The sequence below is a fragment of the Pseudopodoces humilis genome, chromosome 3 (genome assembly GCF_049639895.1).
Source record: "Pseudopodoces humilis isolate 2021_Gansu_Grassland_sample_001 chromosome 3, ASM4963989v1, whole genome shotgun sequence".
Lineage (NCBI taxonomy): Eukaryota > Metazoa > Chordata > Aves > Passeriformes > Paridae > Pseudopodoces > Pseudopodoces humilis.
The window spans coordinates 33,334,630-33,358,709 of NC_142202.1; the positions used below are offsets into that span (position 1 = coordinate 33,334,630).

Here is a 24,080-nt window from a genome sequence, read left to right on the forward strand (position 1 = left end):
CTTCCAGTAGCCATGCACTGTTCTGTGAAAGCCTTTTGGAAACCTTGAATTGATGTATTTTATGTTTCTTAAAAAAAATGATGATAAAAAAAATTTCTGTGAGTTTCATCACAAGATTTATTTGTGCCGTTAACTGCTGTGATGAAGGTGATCCCTGAAGTCTTCAGCACAAGCTTGGTAACAGATGACTTTGTCGGAGTTGTATATTGGATCTATTACAAGCAAATGATATATGACTTGGTCAGATCATGTTTGGATTTCTGTTCTCTAGTAGTGGAAATTTTGTTGCACAGTCTTTCATGTGATTATTTAAAAAAGACAGATACACCAGAAGTATGTACAGTACATGCACTAGTGTGCAACAAACATTAAAGGCCTAAATTTTTCTAATTTAAAATCAAAATCTTAATTTAAATCTCTTGACAAAGGAGTTCTTAACTGTCAGACAGGGTAGGACATGCCATGTATTTTATGCTGTTTTTTGTAAAGCCCCACAGTTACTTCTAGCCTGATGGATCCATTTCTTCCAAAAAACAGGGCAAGGACTGGTCCTGGGCTCCTTGCTCTCTGTTTCTCAGCAGTAGCTGTTGTGTATTGGAATGGGCACTGCTCTGGTTCTTAGTTGCTTACAAAAATATAATGAAACAGAATAAAATACTAATTTTATATTAATCTTGGAAAATTTTTGTTTTCTTTGTTTGTGTGGCTAATCCATGGGAAAGCAGCAGGACAGTGTTTATGAACCAGGCAAATTTGGTTTGTTCTTTGAATTTTTGTCAGAAATAGTTATTGAACAAAAAACAGTTGCAGTATCTGACCTGCTTATGGATTCACCACATTTTTTTTTGTACTTGATGAAGCAAAGCTTGGAGAAACAGATGGAAAGCGTCATGGGAATTGCAATGATCTAGTAGCCTTTCTTTTCTATTATTTTAATTTTCAGTATTGCATTCAGGGAACAAAATAAGTCTTCCTGTGGGTTATTCATCACCTGTAATTTTCCATAAGTGTTTCTCAAAGTCTCCTTGAATAACTGTATTTGTTTCACATATCAAAGGAAGTGAGATCAAATCCTGTTATGGTGTTCTTTTCCATCAGGTTAACTGAGCTTTCTCATTTGAGAATGAGCTTATGGGGGGATGGGCAAAAAAAGGTAATATCTATCAGCAGTTTTTTTGATTTTTATATATCCACAATTGCATCTTGCAAAGACAAAATAAGGAAAACCTTAGCGAAGGGATATGAGAGACGTCCCACAAATATGTGCATGTAAATGTGTCACATGTGAACATTACAATTAGTGGGTTCAGCAAAGAACACTGCCTGTGCAATAATGTGTAGGACATTATGCATTATTATTATAATGTGAACCATATTATAATGTGAGGACTCTAGTCCTCAAACTGTCCATTATAGAAGAAATTCTATTGTTTCTGTAGCCATTGGAGGGAAAACGGGCCATTCACAACCCCTCTGACCTGTGACCACCTGGGTACTGCTGATTTCCTTTCCCCCTTCCCTATATATTCAGAAATATTAAGCGACTTTTATTTTCAACAAACTTTTGGTGGGATAGTGCCATTGTCAGAACAAACTTGATGTGGACGGTGCTTGCACAGCCTCCATGGGGATAACGTTTTCTTAGAGTCTGAGGTGCAACATCTGGGAACATAAGAGATTCTTGGGAACAAAATGCATTGTCAGAGTATTTGGTTAAGTGTATTTGTAACTCATAGGTCCAAATCATGTTGCCTGAGTGAGGCAGAGTGGCCATCACAGGACTTAAGAGAAAGTTTACCATTTTAGAACCATTGAGGAGATTAAACTTCTCCCATGGCAACTGAGTATATGTGCTTGGTGTTGAGACAGTGGTATTTTGCATAAGAGTTTGATGGTAGGAAATAGTCTATGCCTTACACTATCATCCAGACTTTTATGGGGTGAGGACAAAAGAAGATAGAAGCAAAATACTGTAGTTCGTAAGTATGTATAACAAGAGTTGAAGTATTCTGACTCTTCAAACTCTGGAGAGATATTCTCATTCCATCTGATTAGCAGTGGCACGAAGACATTATCTACAACAGGTAGAGATTTTGGTGTCTGAGATGTTGTAGTTTTGGCAATGCATTCTCTGTGGAACTTGCTGCTCTGTAAATGGGGTTGCAAGCTCTGATCCTCCGCATTTTTCCTCCAAGCATTTTGGATAGGCTTTTTTGGTGCGTGCTGTATAGATACTGATTGCAGGATCTCTCCAGCAGGAAGTTGTGGGAGAAGAGGTTTCAAAAAAGGGTGTGTATTGCATCAAGACAAATAAGGTGATTCTTTCCCTATTAACCAAACTCTTCAGTTATTGGCAGAAATGTGAATTTCACTGACTTGGAGTTGCTGTGTCCTCTTGGATGTCCCATTCTTGGGAAGCACAGCAGCCTAGATTTGGCTCTGGCTCTGGTCACTCTTGTACTATTCTTGTGGTTTTGAGAGAAGTCAAAGGGCTGAAACAGAACAAATAAAGCAGAAATGTGGACAATTTTAAAGGAGCTACTGCTGAATACTGAGATGTATTCAGAATGGTGGTGGTGGGGATGAAATTGCAGTTTAACTGTGGGAGTCTTGACTTTTCTCAGTGATTTGACAACTCCCTGTAGCTGAAGAACTGGGCCAAGGCCCCCTGCCTCTGGAGGCTGAGGCATATCCGCAGCCACTGGGCTGTGTTCTGCATGTGGTAGAGAACAGATTCCATGAACTTTCTCTGTGCTGCTTTCAAAGTGCCTACTTACCTCAAAGTTGATGGTAATTCACCTCTGTTTCTACAAGTGAAAATCTTTTGCTGGTAAGTTTATGGGAAGAAACCTCAGAAACTGTCTTTTAGTTAAAAAAGCCCCATCATCTTATAGCTTATCTTTGTGCTTCAGAGATATGTTTTTGTACCTATTTTTTCTTGCACTTGACAGACAGTAGCTGCCAGATGCTAATAAAATTGTAAGGGATGGAGATGCTGAAATGACATCCCTTTGGTACAACTAGTGTATTCCAGGGGCAGCCATAAATGCAATATATCAGAAGCAGGGAGCCATTTTGCTCTAGCACAGATGGTTTAATGCAGCTGGAAGAGAGGAGGGGAAAGGATAAACCCCACCTGAGGGCTGACAGGGGACTTGTGAGCATTGCAGCCTTGCAGCTGGGATATAGGATAGGGCAACTTCAGAGATGTGACCTGTCACTAATAATGCACCTGGGTGGGATTTATAGCTCTATATTTATCTGCCCAGGTATATGATGTTTAATGTCCTCCAACAAGGTGTCTGGTTGAAATTATTTTTATTATTTAATTTTAACCATTTGCTTTTAAGTGTGTAGGGCAGTGTATCAAGTATTCAAGTAGCAGAGCTGCCACTATGGCCAAACTCAGCTAAATTGTCAAGCTAAGAGCTTGAGGGTCCATTTTTTGTCTCCTGACTTCCATTCTTTGGAGTGTGGGTTTTTTTTTCCTGTTTTGTTTTGGGTGGCTAAACTCTGTTGGGGAAGAGCCCAGGATTGCAAGTATCATGGTGCTCAGTAAAAAAAGCTCGGCAAGTAAGAGTGAGACCTTGGGTGCTGAGCTGGCAGTAAAACTGTCCCTTGGGAAAGTGTTGCAGGTTGCTTCTTCCTGATTTTTAGTACCTCTTCTTTACTCTTCTCAGCCCCATTTAGGTTGTCCTGGTGCTCTGTTTAAAGAAATGGGGAAGATGACAATTTTAACTTCCTGACTTTTCTGATCATGCTCTTCATAACGACCTGAAGATGAGTGGAATCTTGATTTCTGGTGGTGTTATGGGTTACCCTTCTGTTCCTTAATACTGTTGTTCCCGCTCTAGCATGGCAAAGATGATAGGCTACGGTTTTAACGTGTCTAAAAGTGTGGTGCTCATATCCCTGTAGCTAAATATGCCATTGCATGTAGACAGTTTGTTTTAATTCCTTTTCATCAGGTATTTACTGGTAACCCAATATTCAATAGCATATGTGGGTTTTTTGCTTCCCCAAAAACAAAACGCTGTTTTGTTTTCCCAAAACAGGATTCCCATGCTTTTCCCCATCTGAGTATTACCTAGATCAGCTCTTTCTAAAATCAGTTTCTGTGCTTTGTGCAGATGTAGGCAGTACTCAGTTGTAGACTGTGTATAAAGATTAATTTTTTTATTATTATTAATTTATTATTCCTTATTAATTTTTTTTTCCTCTTTCTAAATGCGTTCCACTATTGAATTATTGAAGAGCCACATATCTTCAGCTTAGGAATCTTAGAAATTGCACCTGAACTGTAGAAACAAAACGTGTAAGAGATGTAGGCCAAACTTCAGTCATGTAGCATGTGCCCAGGTGGCCAAGGAGGCCGATGGCTTTCTGGCTTTGTGAGCAATAGTGCGGGGAGGAGGACCAGGGCAGTGATTTTCCTCCAGTACTGAGCACTGGTGAGGCCACACCTCGACTGCCAGGTCCAGTTCTGGGCCCCTCACTGCAAGGACATTGGAGTGCTGGAGTGTCCAGAGAAGGGCAGTGGAGCTGGTGAAGGGTCTGGAGCACAAGTCTGATGATGAGCAGCTGAGGGTGCTAAGCCTGGAGAAAAGGAGCCTCATGAGAGATCTTGTCAGTCTTTACTGACTGCTTGAAAGGAGATTGTAGTGAGGTGGTGGTGGTCTCTCCTAGTAAAAATTGACAGGACAAGAAGAAATGGCCTCAAGCTGTGCCAGTGGAGGTCTAGGCAGGATATTAGGAAAGGCTTATTCACAGAAAGGGTTGACAGTATTGGAACAGGCTCCCCAGGGAAGTATTGAGGCACTGTGCCTGGAGGTATTTAAAAGACATGCAAAGATGGCAACTAGGGACGTGGTTCAGTGGTGGACTTGGCAGTGCTGGGTTAATGGTTGGACTCAATGGTCTTAAAGGTGTTTTCCAAGCTAAACGATTCTATGATTCTAAACTCCCTGTATCAGCTGTCAGAAACACATTTGTGAGGGCAAGCAGGTCATTAGTGAATTTCAGATCAAAAATTCAATGGTCTTTCTTCTTTTTTTAGGTAGGTGTTGAAGTCTCAGCAATTCTAAGGGCCCATCCTGTGAATGAAGCTGAAGCAGTTTCATTTTACTGGAGACCCTTGATAAATTGTTAATCTGCTGCTCCTGAGAACAGGACTGAAAAAGATCCATTCAGGAAGATATATTGCTTTCAAGGATAAGCCCAAAGAAAATCAATCTACAGCCAGCAGAAAAGGCCACTTCCATGTTGGTTGGAGCCCTGTTTATTGCAGACGTTTTAGCCACACTGGTCTAGAAATTGCTGTAAATTTTCAATTTTACAGTGTGTGGTTTTTTTTATTTTTTATATATACTAGCATTGTTTGCTTTACTGTTTTTTGATTACCATGAGGGATTTTGTTCTATGGGATGGTGTGTGGGGGTTATTTGCATTTTTTTCTTCTTTTATGCTCTTATATAGCATCTATATTGCTTGGTATTGTGCTTTCACATCCCAAGGAGCCATCATCATTTCATAAAGCAGATTTGTGTGAGAATGTTGTTCATTTCAGAGTTCAGAAATCTATATCTAATTTTAACATATTTACAGTTTTTACTGTATTTCTTTCATAAATTAAATGGCTTTTGTGTGAATTAAGAAATGACAAAGAACAAACATTTAATTCCCTGATTGTTTGGTATTAACATTATTCGGTATTAACAAGATTATTCAGAATAATCTTGAAAGCATCCTCCTACCCTAGCTGAAGACAACTGATGCCTTTTTATAGGATTTGGGATACATGGATTTGGTTCTTGACTCTGCAGAGGCTCTCAGTTTAACCTGGTTGTGTTCTCTGTATGCTTCTTGGGTATAAATACATCTGCCACAGCAGTGACAGATTCATCCTCCAATGAGAGAGATGGTGCTTTTTTCCTGTACCTGTCATTACTTAGGCCAGAGGGGTGAGAATGCCTGATTGTGCTTTTTTTACCAATATTTTACCAAAGGGGAGTCCAAGGCTGATATTCAGTCTGTGGGCTAATGGAGAAAAACAATTACTAGTGTGTTGTTCTTCTGTCATCTCAGGGGTGCTGCTACACTTCTCACGTTGGTTATTCCAAACACTTTAAAGGGTATGTTCATTGGAATAGCTTTCTGGTCATTCAGGAACTGCATGAGCCAAGCCTCAAACCACCCCATTTCCCTTTGTTCTTCTGAGTAGTAGATGGAATTATTCTTTAGTGCCTAAGCTGATTTAAAGGATGAGAAATCACATTTCTTTGTACTTAAGGTAAGAGTGAATTGCCTGTTTGTGATTTTTATTTGACAGTACTGTACGATTCTTCAGAACATAAACATGTGCTTTGTGTGGTGATCTTAAGAGCACCTTTATCTTGGTGATGTTTTTCAAAGTGAAGAAATGGTTAGACAATTGTAAGGTAAGTCTAAACTGAAACAAAGTGACATGGTCTGTGGACTTTATCTGCTGGTAGACTGATTCATCAGGTTTAATCCATGCTCCTTTTCAAACTGCCTGTGGAAGAGAGAAGTGTAGTATTTCTTTTATGCTGTGTTATCTTGTTTCTCATAATTTGTGAATACTTTTCCTTGTATTACCTGTGACCTTCCCTCTGCATAGACACTATCTGGAGTGTTCATACAGAGTGCCCATACTTCTGGGAAAATATAAGCAAAGCTAGTTAAAGCAAAGTCTTTGTCCTTGTGTTTAGGGAATTTCAGGAATATTTGTATTAGGAATCCATGTAAATAAATCACCAGCAACAATTTTGCTTTTTCAGTGGAAAAAATAACTTGGAATATATTTCAGTATTTTAGCCTTGGTAAACTATATGCTTAGCCAAACCATTTGATGTATTTAGGGTATTTTTATACCCTAAAGTGAAGGCAAGCAGTCCTCAAAAGGTGACTTTACCAACTCAGACACTCTTAAAGGTGATATGTTTTCCTCATCTAACTGTAATGTGTACTTAGGCTCACGTGGTGTCAGAGTATCCCATCTTTGTATATGGCTTTATGATGCTGTCTGAATACTGTTAAGATATGAAATTAATTGAAATCTTTTGCATCATATTCTCTTTTCATGCCTGATGTTACCTTTGGATATACTGCTGTGTCAGTGAGGAACTGTTAATACTCTTGTGTTTATCTTTTTGAGGTATGTGTAATTGTCAGCTTTTCAGAATAGGTTGAAGTTGTGGTACAGAACTATGAAAGTCACAAAATTATTCAACTGTACTTGTAACTGTGCTCCAAAGTCTGACAAGTGTGTGGACTTCTGTAATTGAAAGATTGGTTCTCAGACTCCACATGGATTCCTAAGTCAAAAAGTGTGCTTGCACCAGCAAAACCCAGTTCCAGGTATTTGTCTTTTAGTAGCACTAATAAAATCTTATCTCTGCAGTAGTTGGACTTGTCATTGAGAGATCCCTAAATGAGGGATCCTGACCTTATCACAGATTCCAGGTCAGGAAGGCTAATGTTTTCTATGCTGAACTTTTTATGTGATGAATGAGCCTTTCCTTGGTCAATAAAGTTTCACTTTGCTGGCTGTTTTTATTTTCTTTAGCATTTGCTTCAACTTTCTGCATGAATTACATTTGCACTGGCTTACTGCATCATTCTCATCATGTTGAGTTTTTGGTCTTGGACTAACACCCTGCTTCGTAAGATAGGCTAAATCCTATATTGGATGGAGAAATGTAAGTATCTCATCAGTTCACTAAGGAAGTCTTGGTAGGGGGAAAAAATAATATACTCCTTCACCTCACACAAGTGCTAGGTGATCAGCCATCTGGGCAAGATCTGGCTTTCAGGTGGGGTGTAACTGCTTCTAGTTTTGTGTTTAGTATCATCTCCCTCTGTTCCCTCATGGCTGGGCTTTGGTCACTTGTCAAACACAGTGATGATCTGTATGGTAACAGACAGGAGGAGGACTTTCAGTGTACCCTTGCTAGTCCATGGGTTTGTGAGACACAACTTTAGGATGATCAAAGCAGAGAACAGATTTATTTTTTTCTTAATTATGAGTGCTAATTCAGTAGAGGAAGTAGCCGAATTTGAGTGGTATCTGTCAGCTAGTCTGTAGTGCATGGAACATAGCTTGGGGGCATAAATCTACCTTGAGCTGTTGTGTGTACCTTAAAGATTTAAATTAGGCTTCAAAGGTGAAATGGCTATACATAAAGAAACATGCAATGCACAGAGCCTTCGTTCTGATGCATTTCTAATACTGCAGAAGCATTTCTGCTACTGCTCAAGCCTAGCTCCTTGGCAATGCAACCTACTCTCCCCTCTGTGCAATGACTTCCAGGGAAACACAGTGCCAAACTTGGAGTACTCAGTGAGTGGGCTTAGCATAACTGAACTATTAATTAAAATTCTGGAGTAGAAACTGAATAGCCAAGGCTAGTCAGAGTGAAACTACAAAAATGCATATTTCTGATTGAAATACAGCCCTTGTTCACCTAGCTTGAGGGTGAGTCTCAGCAAATACATTGCAAATCTCCCTGTACCCTGTTTCACATACAAAGTAATTTCTTTGATTTGGTTTTCTCTAGCTGAATATGTTGTGACCACCACCTGGTATGTCAGAAGTAGTGTTCATACTCTATTTTATTTGCTTCTCCATCTGGAGACAAGATGAAAACTAACAGTTTAATTTTAGAGCTGAAAGATGATTGCATACTGTAGTGGTGAGTGGAGTAGAATTTAGGCAGAACAAAATGTCCAAATACCCACTTTCATAATGTCTGCCTCACTAGTGTTTGTGCTTCACTTCAGTCAACACCCTCCATCTATTAATGTTTCTCTCCCATACCTAGGAAATAAATTACTTCTTAAATCTTCTTTACATGTATAGCTAAGCTGGCAGGATGTTGGTTAGAAGCACTGTTAATAAAAGTTAAAATCTTGAGCAGTAGCTCTTTCAAAGTTGGACCTTTTCAAATTATGCCTCAATTGAGAAGTTGATATTCATGAGCTGTTTTGGAGAAGTGGATACTGAGGAAACAAACAACTAACTTGATGGTATTAATTTGCTCAGATATTTGGTCAAAGGTTGCTTATAGAAGGAAAACATGATCAAAGAGAAAGTAACAGAAACTTGCTTTTGTGTTTGTTTCTTTTGAAAGTGGAAAATAAAATGCTCCAAGAACCAAATTTTTCCTTATTTAAGCTTCTCTAATTTTAAATGAGAGCACTGTTTTCTCAATTTTTCAGAGTCAGTGGAAAAGTGAGTTAATTCTCAGCACACAGTGATCTTCTAGCCTTTCCTTCATGGTAGTTGCTGTGTGCTGTGTTTGCTAATAGTTGTTTGAAGTGCAATATACAAGGAAATCCTATGTTTTGTGGAAGAACTTAATTCACAGAAGGCTGGAAAGAAAATAAACTTGTTGCATGTCTCTGCAGTACTTATAGAAGAGTGAGGAGTAAAGGAAAATTTTGGGACTGTGTGTGGAGGGAAAATGGAAAGATGCAGTCCTGAAATTCAGTACTAATGGAATTAGTGTGAGCAAGACCAGGCCCTGAATGTTTTAAAGGATATAGAGCACTTGAAAGAGCTAAAGACCCGTTCTTGTTTTCAAACTGCAGTGAAAGTTTTTTATCTTTAGAGGAAAAAAAATTGATTCCATCTTGCTCTTGCAAGATTTAGTTTCTTTTGGTTAGTATTTTACAATAAAAAAATCTAATGTGTTTCAAATTAGGGTATTTTGAGGTTTTGGATAGGAGCTCTCTAATAAACATAATCAAGAAAAGATGTTCCACTGAGTAAATTGCATAATATCTGGATTTGTTACTGTGTTTTACTTCCCCATCTGCCCCACCCAACCAATACCAGAAGAGTTTACATTTATTTTTAGCTTTACAGGGTTTCTATTTTATTTTATTTTTTCTAGTCACTTACATAACACAGTGGTATCTTGACTTCTGAAATGTTTCTGGTAGCTGGAAACCCTGGGGCGTTCAAAGGGGTGGGAGATTGTTGGGGGGATGGCAGGTAAGGGAGAGGTGGCTGGTTTGGCACCCATAGCTCTACATCTGCGTGGTGCCTCTGTGCCCTTCAAGAGCAGAATTGAGGGTGGTTTTGCAAACATCTGAAAACTGAGTTTTATAGTGGCATCAAAGCTTGGTTGCCCACATCAGGAAGCTGCTCCTCAGCTGTGAGCAGGGTGCTTAGACACCATGTTTGTTGGCCAAGCCTTTTCACAGCTCTGTGGTAGCTGTGACACACATTTCCCTCACATGGAATTTTTCTGCACATAGGACTGCTGTGATACCATTTAAAATTATATCATCTGCGCTGTTTCTTATATTATTTACTTCTGTTTTCAGACTTGTTTTAAAATTAAATGAACTTTGTAGAAGACAAAGGGACATTTCTGTAGGTTACTGTGCATTATGAGCCATTATGGCTCAAATATGTCCCTCCCAGTTGAAGTCCTTTTACAGCCTTGTTTGGCTGTGTGAAGAAGCACTGGGTTGCAGACTGCTGACTTTACCCTAAAAAATTCTTTCTGTTTTAGATGTGGCTCGTAGCGACTTAGGCAACCTGTTTCATGGATTTATCTCATAAGTGATGTACTAAAGCTGCAAATGAAACGTGACATAGGAATCACTTTCCTGAGATCAGGCCTAAAGACATTTTAATGCATTGAATCAAGAATAGGCTTAAGGCAGTGTCCCAGATCTGTCAACAGGGCCATAGTTGCTCCTGACCCAGGCAGAGCATGTCCCACAGGGCTGCATGGTGCTGTTCTGCACATTTGCTCCTGGTTTGGAGTATGCCACAATGTATTTGACAGCAGACTTGATCATATGAGTTCTGAGCCCAGTTTGTACATGTACAGTAGGTGATTTCTGCTCTGGTACTGTAAAGGAAGCCTGAGGATTCCCTCATCTGAGAAAGTAAAGGAGAAGGACTTTCAGTAGTGGTTGCTGTGATCTGTAATGAATATGTACAAAAATGGGGAATCTTTAGCAATCGCATCCCAGACGGTGACCTGAACACTGTTCTGCCAGGTTCACAGATCTGGATTGCTCCAAAAGAAATGAGGAAAAATGTCAGGATCTTCCATCTGAACATCAGGAAACACTTTCACCATGCAAGTGACTGAGTGTCATAAACCTCTACTCCCAGCCCCAGGAATCACCCGGCTAGCTTCCAGTCCACGGTGGGGGAGGAGGGTCCGACAATGGACAAAAGTAAAAGATGAAGGAGGCTCTTTCTTCCAGGACCACAGTCCCACAGTTTATTCCTGGAACCACTCCTGGGAGAAAAGAGACCGAGGGCGAAATCACAGGCACTTCTAAACTGGGAGTGAAAGGGGAGGGGGAGAGTAGAATTACAACCAATGGGATGAGACCAAAGGGGTGGGGTGAGGCTTACCAACATCAAAAACCCGGGAGGGGAGCGCAGGGACAAACCACTTAGTGTAAACATCTTAGTGCAACAGGACAACTGAACACTGGCTCAAGTTGACCAAAGAGGTTGTGGAGTCCCATTTGAGATGTTCAAAAGCTGTTTGGGCCAGACTTGGTCCTAGGCAAGTCTATTTTAGGTGGTCCTACTTGAGCAGGGAGGTTGTATAGAGATCACCTCTCTCCCCTTTGGAAGCAGTTCCTTCCAAACTCAGCTGTTTTATGATTCTGTTGCTTTGCTTCCCTTATTGTAAGAATCTACAAGTACTCTTGGATCAACCAAAACTGGGGACCTGGGCAAGTAGAGTATAGAAATGCATGGTTTTGCAATTACTGTTTGGGACTGATTTTGTAAGTAGGGGTCAGATTTTTTTATTCGTTGTCTTGCAGATTTCTGTCTTGAAGTTAAAAATGCTTCTAAATGCCATTGAGAGAATTAACTTGGGCTGTCTTCAAACCTTTGAGATTTCTTTTTGTATTGCCCTCTGAGAGCTGGCTTTAATATGCTATTAAATAGCAAAGGCACTTTTCTGTGTGGATTTTTTAAAAACATGAACATGGCATGAGGAAACTACCCATAACAAAGTTCAAGACAGAGACAGTGCTTACTTGTGTGGAAGAGGGCTGCAAACACCTTATGCATCTGATATGTCTGTCACTGCTGCCAAGTATAAGTGTGAAACCAATTTTGTACAAAGCCTGGCTGGGAACAGGGGCAGAAGGTTGGGTGGGGAATGAGAGGTTCACATCTGTTGTGGAAGATGGTGTAGAATGTTCTAGCTGTGCAGGTATAATTCTCCCTAGAAACAAAATGAACTTAATAAGTAGTGGTGTATTCAATGTTTCTTTTTTTTTAAAAAAAAAAGCTATAAAAACTCTGAATGCATACATATACATGTCAGATTTCATTAGTTATATTTGCACTGGATACCAGTTGATGTCTCTGTAATCCTTCCCTTTCCATGTCCCTTAAGTTTTGCATAATAAATTCAGAAAATGCTACAGAAGTGGATGCCAGAAAAGGTCTCTGGTGAAATTTTGTGAGCATGCCAGAATACATTCTATTGATGGTAACTCGGGAGAGTAAGTTAAATTACAATACTAAATGCAGAGTTTAGTTGAGAACACGGAAAGCATTTAGAATTAGGGGAGGGAGGGGGAGTTGAACTTCCCAGTAACACCAGACTGCCAGTCCCTTTGGTAATCAGTGGAGTCCTCAATGGGGACTCTGTAAGCATTAATAAAACAAAAAGATCCCAGTATTCTAGTATCACATCTGGAAAACCCTAGAAGACCTTACATGCGGCTTGTGTAGTGTTGATAATTTCATATACTACGAGTTGGAGCCACAGTTCTGGTTATTAATATCAAACTGTACAAATAGCTGCAAAAATAGCTAAAATGCTTTTAATAAGAAATGTCAGATAATTTGATTGTGAAGTACAACTACAGATCCATCTGCAAAATTGAAGTATGGGTGACAAAAAAATCTCCTCCACTTTACAACATACTAGATGGAGCCACTGTATGCTTCCAAAGTGGTCTGTTGGCATATAGGAATCAGGACCTTGCATGCAGCTTCCAGCTTGCAAATGCAGTTTGATTTTCCTATGGGACACAGCTTGTGTTCTTGATAGCTTGAGTAGTTCAGTATTCTAGGGTTCTTCTGCCTGTGTAACTTGCTTATAAGAAAAAGTAAATACAAAGTAAGAGCAAATTATTGTAGGGAAGTCTCTGACCTTTGCTCAGGTCCTGAGTAGAAGGACTGACAATGGACAATCTGTTTCATTTTTGTAGTATATTAATTACTTGGTGGCTGCTTCTTTGTCTTTTCCCATCTGCTACAATTAGCTGACTTTGGGGTCACAAGAGATGGCTGCTCAGCAACACACCTTCTGCAAGAACATTAGGGTGTGTCTTATCTTGCCATGCATGAAGGTGGACAATGCAGTTTCTGAGGAGATGGAGGTTTTAAACCCCAGAAGGCTCCTCTGGTGAGTGGTGTGGCCTAAAGGGGTGCAGATGTGTAGAGAGAATGGTCAAGCTGCCTTAGCAGTCTGGGAGGATCTAATGATGCTGGTAAAATAGGTCTGGAGGTTAGAACTGCAATAAACAACCATGCTCGGCAGCTTTTCTTTGCAAGGTTGTTTGCTTCCCTTCCAGGTGTGACTGATCAAGAGTCCCTGTTGCTCCTCATGGGTTATATTAAGGGCTGTAGGCAGCAAGGCAGGGTGCAGATGCTGCTGTGGGAGCTGGCTGCAAAATGCTTCATTGGGAATCTGGCCTAAAACCACAGTGGCACTTCTAATCACTACTGACCTGCTTAGGCTCCTTCAGCCTCTGACTCTCAATCTTATCTCCATCTCAGTGCAACTCTTCTGCTTCAGCACTAGAAACAGAAATAGTGAGATTTGATGCTAATTCCAGGACATTATGCTCCTTAGCTTGTACCTCATCTCCTTCACAGAAGAATAATCTCTGATGGGAACTGTCTAGGTCTGCCGGGATCAGAAGGAGTAAAGGTATCTATGAGATAAATAGAGACTAATATTAAAACAAGACCCAAGCTCTGGAAATGAAACTAAGGTAATGCAGTGGTAGGAGAGTTTCCTAACAATTTTTTTCTTTATGGATATGTAGCTTTCAGCTGTTTAGACAAAAATAAATTTAAACCAATAAAATAACAATTCCTTGTTTTCCCCTTCCTTGCACTGTTTTCCTTGAAGCATTTTGCTTGGATGATGTTAGCACTATTGTCTTTGTTTGTTTGTTTAAGTGGTTTTTAAAATCTAAATCCAGATGTCAGTTTGTCTGTCAATAAATAACAAAAATCAGATTTTTTTTCCAGATTGCATGAATTATGCATGTATGTAGATTTTAAAATGTATTTACTTAATCAGTGGTTGCTGAAATTCATAGAAAGTGCTTTAAGAGGCCATTAGGTTACTCTGCAGATTGTAAATGATTTTTATTTCATAAGGTATGTCTAGATTTTCTTAAATTTGGTTTGATTTCTGAATCTAAGACCTGAATCAGTAGTGGAGAAACCTGGAACTTGATTTAGAGGGTTACTCTGTAGATTAATTGAGGGAGGTGCCCTTGGGGAGAGGGAAGAGCAGTGTCATAGTGGCAGTGATTGTTTCTAGATCTATTAGTTTTGTTCATTCAGATGTAATTCCCGTTTCCCTATTGATAATGCTGTGACTGGGTGCACAAGAAGTCCTGTATTAGTCAGAAGTCATGATCAGTGTCTTTTAATCTTTACAAAAGTTGGAAATCCATGCACCTCCTCACTCGTTAGAGAGCCTTTCATCTGAAACTGTAACCTGAGGTGCTTTGTATTTTTGTTTAAGACTGGCTAATGTTACCAGCCTCTACTGGAAGTTTTCCCCCCCCACCCTTTTTTTTTTTTTTTTTTTTTGTGTGTGTGTGTGTACCTCACTTGGGGACTATTTGGAAAAAGATTTGTAATCTTAGCCTTCATCAGACCACACAAGTCAAGAGGCTGATCCCCTCATGGGCTTGTCAGCAGTCAGCTTAATCAGGACAGAACGTGAGCTGTGGTGGGAATGGGTTAGACATGTTTTTAGCCCACACTTGTAGATTGGTGTCATGGGGGGCCGGCAACACTGAGCTGTTTGGCAGTGAGGGCTCATTATGTGCCTGTCCCCTGTGGTCCCTCAGCAAGGGCTTGAGGCTTCTGTTCACAGTGAATGGATGTGGGGAGGGGAGTGCTTGGCCTCCTTCAGCTGTGAATGCTTTCATTGAGATCTTGGTGAGAACTCTTTCCAGCTGAGCCCTGTTGCATCCTTCAACATTTAAATTGCTTGGGACTTTGTGAGGGTGCAGAGGATGTGATACAGGCTGTGAGGGGTTTCACAGTGTGAGTAATTTTGAACAAACCCAATAGTTCTGCACTGAAACAATGGCTACTTTTTGAGTTTGTGTTATTCTTTTTTTTAGTAGGTGACAACAACAGGAGGTTGGTTATTAGCTGTACTCCAAAGCTCCATTAATCTGTCTGTAAAGACATGCATTCAAATAGAGCATTTACCAGCCTGGAGAAGCACAGTGGTAAATGTTAGACCATGTTGCTTGCTTATGGCTGTGTGTGTTCAGAAGCAGCAGTGCTCTCAGGGGGCTGACTGTGGCCCACAGGATCATATTGTGCTCTATACCAACTTCAGCTGGCTTCAGATTCATTGAAGGTTTCTTCTATACCCACATCACCAGATGCCTGGCAGCCAAGTAGCCCATCAGCGTCTGGACCCGAGCTGGTACCTTCCCTCAGGGCAACCTTATATCGTGCATGCAAGCTGTGTCAGCTTGAGTCAATGCTGGTGTAGTAGGTGCCTTCTGGATCTCTTGGCACAGAAGCAGCCAAAAGCAGGTTCTGCAAAAGCCATGGTGAGTGGAGTTGGAGCTCTCTTCTTGTCACGTAAAGCCACACTCAGCAGCCCGACAGCTTCCATCTTGACCTCAGCTTCTTGTCTTCCCCACACATCTTCCTGCACTCACCAGCCCTTCAAAGCCAGACTCTATCACCTACTCTTGGCACAAAATACCAAAACCTGTGCGATTCCTGCCTCAGCAGATGCAGGCAGAGTCTGCTGAATTGGAACTGGAGCATATGCTGAAGTATACACATAAGTTTATAGTTTGGGTAGAAAGCTACACACTGACATAGTGTAATGAAATGTAGCAGGTATGTTTGCAGTAGACTGGAGAAAAAAAGGCTGTGTGTCATAACACACTTTCTGCTGTGTGTGTTGGTATGGCTAAACAGTGCAACTACCCCAAGGCTTGAGAAAAGGTGTTCTGTGCAGTTTGTCTTCATGCTGTATGTAAGGGGAGTCATGACAGAGTTACTCAGTTTGCTCTGAGAGTAGTTCAGATTTGTGTTACTTTCATGAGTTTCTTCAGGATTTTGGTTTTCTTCTCTTTCTTCCTCTTTGCATATCACAAATATTTATACTGTGCTAATAAAATGTAAGCTGATTTTGCAGCTGGAGTGGAAATCTGCAAACAACTTTGCTCATGAAATTGTTCCTAGCTGAAAAGCTGAGGTTTGCTCCTGCTTCTTCCCCTGTATCCTAGGTAAAATAGCTGAGGTTTGCTCCTGCTTCTTCCCCTGTATCCTAAGTAAAATAGATGTTCTTTCATGGTTGCTCTAATGCTTTTAGATTTGGCTGCATGGAAGTTCGGGGCATGTAACACCTTCAAAGGTAGATGTTAACTTTTCTGGTGCATTTTTTTTTTTTTTATATGTCTGTAATATTTTTTGCAAGCACAAAAATGGTATCAATATATCTCAACTATTGTACATGAAAAACCTGGAAAATATGTTGAGATCAGAAGTGAAAAAAGAAGTGTACATGCATATATAAATATCACTTCCAAAGAGAAGTTTTTGATATGTTACACTTATTTTAGGTGTTTAGGGATCACAGGCAGTAGTTAAAAGTGATTTCATGTGCACAAAAATAATTAAGCAAAACCATAATTAGACAACTTGATAACTAGATCATTAACAAGCTCTTAATATAACTGTGCTAATGGAACACCTATAAATACAAAACTATATCTGGTTACTGTCTGGTGTTACATCAAAGCTGAGGAGCTTTCACAAGCAAACAGTACTCACACTGAGATAGTATAAAACTGTTAGAATTAAATTTTACTGGATTGTACTGGGATTTTTCTTTTCTCAGTTCACAGTATTAATAAAAACAAACCCAAGTGTTAATAAAAAATAACAAATAATATTATGCACACCCTAAGTGGTAAGTATGGTTTTAATTAACCTGAGCTGGGATTAGTGTGCAGAGTGAGGTGGGTTGTCACAGCAGAGGGGCAGGAGAAAGGTTGAAGGGTATCTGCTGCAGTTGGGAGCTGTGCAGCTGATAAACCTGGTGAGCCTGAGGCTGGACTCGAAAAGTCTGTGTAAACCAGGAAGGGAGCATGGCCATTGTATTGCTGGCAGGAAAGGAACAGGATGGTGCTGGTGCTTTTCCCTCCCCGAGGTAAAAAGGGGATTTCCAAGAGGCTGAGTCACTGAAAGGTAGTTTGATCTTGGACAAAACTTGGAAAGTTTGCAGAGTCCTGATGCAGAAGGAAGCATAACAGCCTTTCTGTGGGTGAATGGCTTGGGGTGAGAAGGAGATGATAATAACAAGCCAAATGTTGCTGAGGGGGGAAGATTTACCAGATGGCAGCGAGATTGTGAGAGCCTCTGTGGCTAGGCAGCAGGGGACTTGACTGCCTGTGGAGCAAGTGACTGTCAATTACCTGGTACACGGCCACTACTTAAAACAGCAGCCTGCTGCAGGCCTGGTATGTGTTGAGGAGAATGCTTCAGACAGGTGGTGTCAAACCTCAGTGTTGCTTACAGGATGCTCTTATGCAACTTCTGTCCGTGCAAAATAAAGCATAAAGTCTTTTGGGAAAGCAGGGTGGCATACAACTCATTAATACGAAGGTTGTGATCTTCCTTCTAGGTCAGCAATTGTTCATCCCATTAATAGGCCTTCAAATTGCTTATGTCAGAAATTAGGAGAAAAAAATTCTTTCAAAGGTCATTGCCTTGATTTCTTCTTTCTCCATCTTTCATCCCCTTCCAGTCTCACCATCAGCTTCAGGTAGGTATTTTGTCTTTTTCTTCTGTAGTCTAAAGGATTGTGCAGTCATTTAGGACAGTTCTCAGCATCTCAAGATCTCCTAACTAACACTCCAGATTTCTCAGTGCCTACTTGTTTGATCCTGGGTGCATTCACATGAAGGAACTAACTTCCAAAAAAGGCTTGTAATAGCTCCTTGAGTACTGAGATGCATGTATAGTTCAGTTGAGATAAAAAGCTGATGGAAGTCCCCAGACAACAATACTAGTGTGAGATGTGACTGCCACTGAGTGGTAGGAGCAGGCTTGGGTATAGATTGGAATGCTCTGAATGTACAAGGATTTGAGAACCAGTGCAGAGAGGAGACCCATTCCTATTTCCAAATTACATATTCTTAGCAATGTTATCTATCTAATGCAAAGTTGAAACATAGAGAAGAGGCAAATACATTTCAGTTTCTCATTTGCTTCTGACTGTGAATGTGCATGGGAGAGGCTTCATCGTTACTGTGAGGTTGTCTTTGTGATCTCCTTTCCTAGTGGTTAGGAACAATATTCATTCTCATTTCCTAGATGGCATGCAGATAAGCTCCATCTGATTTGAATAAAGTGGGCAGAAATTTTCTTCTGCTTGCTAAGATTAAGATTTCTTGGGTTGCTTGGTGTCTTTATATTCAAGGACATGAAAGAAGATCAGTTGAAAGTGTGAATTTCAAATGGCCCTATTAAAATGCAACTCTTCAGGTTTTAACTGTCCATGATTAGTTCTGTACTAAGACTTGCAATACTCTAATTCTAATCAATTCACATCCTTGACGTTCCCAGCTCCTCTCCAGTCAAGCTGAGGTGGGCAGAAATCTGATAGCAGAAGAAAAGAAAAGAGAACCTGAATGAATGTTGCTTGAGGAGAGCATATTCAAGATGAATCAAAGGCAGCTTTGCTGCACCTCATTGGAAGCTCAGTATGAAGTGGACGAAATGGTAAAATTCTTTCCAAAAGTCAGGTGAATTAAACAGAGGACCACAGTAACCCAAAATGAAAAGGAAGTTTTACAAAGGCAAGATTCTTTACCCATTGTATAAGCCACCAACAGCTGTATCAATCTATTGACCTTTCCCTGTTTTTTGGTTATTTCTTCCCTTCCAAAACAGTGGTCTTGCATGCAATTTCAAGATAATAATGCTTCTCATAGAGGAGAGAAAAGCATAAGAGGGAGCTGCAGAAATGGTTTAAAAAGGCAGAATACAAAAGTTAGCTGAAGAGGAGCAAAAGTTTTTGGTTCTCTGATGCCTTTCAATTGTAGATGGGCTGAAGCTGAGTAATTTGTTTACTAAATTTTACATATTGAATAGTTCTTTTGAGACTGCTAAATCATTAAATAAACCCTACAGTAATCTTTCTAATGATTGTTTGCTTAAAAGAAAGGATTCTTATGTTTGAAAAGCAATTACAAGTGGTTTTAGCTTGCCACAAACCTCTCTTAAATCAGGGAACAGTAAGCATATAGGTGTCACAAATACTGTCCTGACCGTCTCATTTGTGATATCTAGTTACCCCTCTTCAGGTATGACAGCTTTTCCAGAAGTCACTGCTTACTGTGTCAAAAGTGGCTCAGTGCTGACATTTGTTAAAGAACTCTAATGCTTTCCTTCAGGAACAGCAAGCTAAACTTTGAAAATTTTGGGGTGTGTCAGAATGAGAATTGCTACTGTAAGCCTGGTTACGCAAAGAGGTTCAAGTGATCTGTTGATTAGATGTTTATCAAGGCTTCTAATAATGGGGAGGTTTAAAAGGATCAAAGAAAAACTAATGTTATTTCAGTATTTTAGCATGTCTGGCCCATGTAGTCATAGGTCACTCATGCTTTATGCTTATCCCAGATGAGCTTGAAAGGGTGGGTAAAAGGATATGAACTACACAGAATGACATCTTTGTGAATGGCATCAGAGGGATTTTATGGCAAAAAGATATCATATCTGCCACTATGGTGGGGAGTGATTTATTTGATAAGGCTAACAGTTTATAAGCTTATGAAAGCATCTAGTCCTGATGCTGGGTCAAATTGGTAGCTGGACCTCAGCTGAGTGAAGAGGCAGCAATAGACACTGACTTCTGTGAGGTGACTGGAAACCTGAGCAAAAATGCATTTGAAGTACATCTGGGCTCCATGCATGACACTAAATTATGTATAGCAATGATGCACCAGAGGGTCAAGGTGAACAATTAGTTGAGCACAAGCTCATAGTGTGCTCTGGTGGCTAAGAAAGCAAATGCAGTCTTTCATTATCCAGTCAGGAAAGTAGAATGCAAGCAAGGGAGAACAGAGCTGCTGCTTTTTCCAGTGTAAGGGTTGAAGTTTCTGCAATTCTGAGTTTTTCTGTTCTTGGTTCTACCAAAAGGGTGCTGACAAATGCTGCACTTTCAGCAACAGCTGAGTTTGTCTGCCACATAACTGCTGAAGAATCTTCCCTCCAGGAGACCCTGTTATGCTGTGGCCAGAGATTTAGCAGAGCTCTAGACAATTGCATAGCAGAGCTCTTTGGTCAAGACTTGGATTTGCACCACTGAATATGTATTTAGATTTTTCTGCTGCTGTTTCATCTCTTCTTCCCAACCCAATTAAAAATCTGGCTGCTGTCTAGCTATCGAATGCTAACACAAACACCTGTGTGCCAGATGTGTACAGCTGTAAGTCCGTCAGTGCTGATCCATCAGCAGAGCCATGAGCCAGTCCGTGGAGCAATTCGAAAACGCTCTTTGTTTTTTTCTCCTCCTTTTTCTGTCCCATTTTTAATCCTCCTATTTTCCCAGGGCTTTCTCTCTTCTGCTTCCTGCTGCTCTGAGTTTGTAACGTGAGCTCTACTCAGACTTTCTGTCTCTTTCAGATAAGAAAACAGCCTAAACCAAAGGAACCCATTTTTCTGGCTGCAGAGTGGCTGGTTAATACTGACAAGTGTTAAATTATAGAAGTCCAAATGTCAGTTGTATGTGCCAGCTCAAGAAAAACACCTCGAAATACTAATGTTGTGAGGGCTACACCAGACCAGGATTAAGACTTCATTTTTGAATTCCTCCTCTTTCTGAAAAGAACCTGTCTCACAGATGTGTTTTGGAGATATTGACTGTAGGACAGGGTGTACTCTCATTGCCTTTTTGAAACAAAAGGCTCGAGTCAGCAGCATTATGTTCAACAGGCAAGAATGGTAATAGTTAAAGAGGTGGGGCATAATAATACTAGTGAGGTTTTTATTGCAGTTGGTAAGACAGTGCTTTTACAAGGGCTTTCTGGAAACAGGCTAATGTAAAAAGGCTCTTTCTTATTCCACTATGCTTTCCTCATGACCACTGTCTCTACTGACTGTCCCCAACGTGGAGTAACAGTGCGGGATGTTCCTGCTAGGGAAAGGACAGAGTTTCAGAAGGAAGAGAGTGAAATATGTTCTTCTCTAGCAGAGGAGATGGTTTTGTTCACTCAGCTGGGAGCGATAATGGATGGCTTATTTGAGGATGCCGTGTTGGGTGTGAGGGGTGACTTCTGTGGCAGGGAGGGTAAGGAGTGTGGTCTTGCCCAGAGAACATGTCAGTTGCTGTGTACAGAGCTGTAGAACAAGGGAGGCTACCTTGCGCCCCCCCTTGGTCTTGCTCATGGGAAACCTTGGCTTTTACTTATCAGAAGACTGCTTGTGCAAACAGAGTTCCTGCCAACTTAAATAATTCAGATGATTCAGTCTTTACTGACTGAAGTGAACTGATTTTTATCCAAGGGCTCCCAGCTCAGTTTGATGGTGCAGTGCTGCTAATTTAGAGTCATAGCGTATATCCTGTCGTGCTTATTTGATGAAAACCTCCCATTGACTTCAGTATATTTGGACTTTTGCTTTAACAGAAGTGGTGCCATTGTAATGGTGAGGAGAGCTTTTTCAACTGTTGGGGCTCTGGAATGCTGCAAACAGAAAATCTCTCAAATGTAGCCTAGAAGATGATAGGATATGTTTAAGTTAGGATGCAGAGTCACTTGGAAAATAGCCTAAGTGCCTCTGAAAAGTAAATTACAAGTATAATCTCTATTGAGCTGGAAAGTACATCCTCAAGAGAGAAAGAAGAATGGGAAGATATTTTTTTTTCCTCCTTTCTTTTTTCCCCTCCTTTTTTCTGAAATAGAGACCAACTATGGACTAACAGGATTGTGTTTAGAGCAGAGATGTTTGTGCAGTCATGGAATAACATGGAGTTTTTTATCAGGGTGAAGCTTCCCTCCTACTGAAGTTTCTTTCTGCCTGGGGAGTGGGAGAATCTGGAAAACACACTCCTTCCTGGGAAAATTTTGATCATTGCTTTCCCCTACCTCTCCTCTTACCTTGCATAATTGATTACATACCGGCAGTCATTTTGGCATGGACTCTTTCAGAAACAAAAGAACTCCATGAGTCTTCTGTGAGCATCTTCAAGCAGAAGCTGGTCTTTGTAATTTAGTTAGTATTGACTGTTTTGTCTTTCTGTAAAGAGCAATGAGTAATATTGGTGTTGAAGAACACAATTTTTTCAAGAAGGTCTTGAGGTCCATTGTATATTTGAATTTTCTCTGAGGTAATGACATAAGGCTACCATGTCTAGCTTGCGTAGGCTGTCATTGACCAAATAAAATACAGTTATGTATGAAATCTTAGTGAATATGACATATATTAGTATCTGCCTGCTGTATGCTTGCATAAGAATAGAATGTGTATGAGGTATTTGTATATGCATCTATGACCAACTAGGTTCCATGTAACATGTAAAAGTGCAGATTGTTCATCTTATTTCTTGCCTGTCTCTGTGTCCACCAGCTGAGCTCATCCTGCTTTCATTGTACCTCCTTGTGAGCTTTGTGTAAATGTATGTATAAAACAGAGGGTGCTTCATGCTGGAAGTGGTTGTTTGCTTTCTGTCTTGAGGAAGATAGTCTCTAAGCTGGGTGGCAGAAAGGAGAGGATTATTCGCTTTGTCCTCTGCTTTTCTAGTGATGGAGTTAGAACACTGTGAACTGTACAGCAAGGTACAGATTTATGAAGGGGTATGAAAGAGTTGGAAGATGCTTCTGCATTACCTTATCATCCAGTTCTTTCTCCCCCATGAAGTCAGGACTGCATTTACCCTGGTAGAACTGTCTGTACTTCAGTGTTTCTTAACTAGTGCCTGTTCTCTGTGTATGTTTTCACTGAGTAAAACAAGAATTCCTCAGCTCACCTATGATAGGTCTCTAACACATAAAATTTCCTTCCATCTTCTTTCTCTCCCAAGTGGGTTTTTAGTTCAGGAACAAAGTTGGGAGATTAGTTACTATCTTGGTGTTTACTTGACCTTGAGAACTCAAAGGTAATGTGAAAAGGCTTCTTGCAGAATAGCTCAGTGTGTGCTCTTTAGTTTACAGCTTGCCTCGTGCATTTATGCAATGGTCTGTGTTGTGGCTGATCTCTTGAAGCTTTCAGACCTCTTACATGCTTTCATTTATTTATTATAGGAGTAAGAGTTTACAGTAATGCTGTTTATACTAAATTTGGGTGAACCATTGCAGCAAGAAGAGAAACCATCACGAACCTTTGCCCTGAACTCGAAGCAAACTCTATTGTGATTTTTAAAGTTATGTTTCAGTTTTCAGTGTCACTATGCTTTGTTCCATCAGGACTGGAAATGAGTGCCAAATTATAAGTGGTATTTCCAGTGTCAACCTCAGATTTCACAAGCAAATCTGCTCCTATGCCAGGGAGTGTGTTTCACATGTTTCACTGGAGTCTATAACCTTTTTCAACTCCTGCTTCTCTGTGCAGCTGGCTCAAAGTGCTTATCCAGTGAGGCTTGCTTGTCACTTTTGTATAGGACAAGATATTGGTTATTGAACTAATAAGCATTCCTGGGGAAATGTGTGCAGACGATTGCTTGCAGATGAAATACTGAAACAACAAGTGTTGTGTTTCTGCTCTTTGAGCAAGGATGTAGAGATTGTTCAGCTTTGGCCTCTTACCCGCTGAATATGTTGTTAGGCTGTCA

At 40.4% G+C, this 24,080-nt stretch overlaps 1 protein-coding gene across 5 annotated transcripts in view; it reads left to right on the forward strand.

The window, feature by feature from the left end:
* KIF26B (kinesin family member 26B) overlaps positions 1 to 24,080 on the forward strand; it is a 272,818-nt gene that overhangs the window by 59,777 nt on the left and 188,961 nt on the right. For 2 of the 5 annotated variants that reach the window (XM_088053418.1, XM_088053420.1), the window contains exon 1: positions 13,685 to 14,022. The exons of 1 other annotated variant lie outside the window; for it this stretch is intronic. Coding sequence is in view for 1 of the 4 variants with exons in the window: in XM_088053417.1 (XP_087909543.1) it covers positions 15,670 to 15,843 (174 nt within the window). In the remaining 3 variants the exon portion in view is untranslated. Of the gene's footprint in view, positions 1 to 13,684; positions 14,023 to 15,274; positions 15,320 to 15,402; positions 15,844 to 24,080 lie in introns of those variants that run through there. 2 more of the 5 variants (XM_088053417.1, XM_088053419.1) reach the window with 2 other exon arrangements.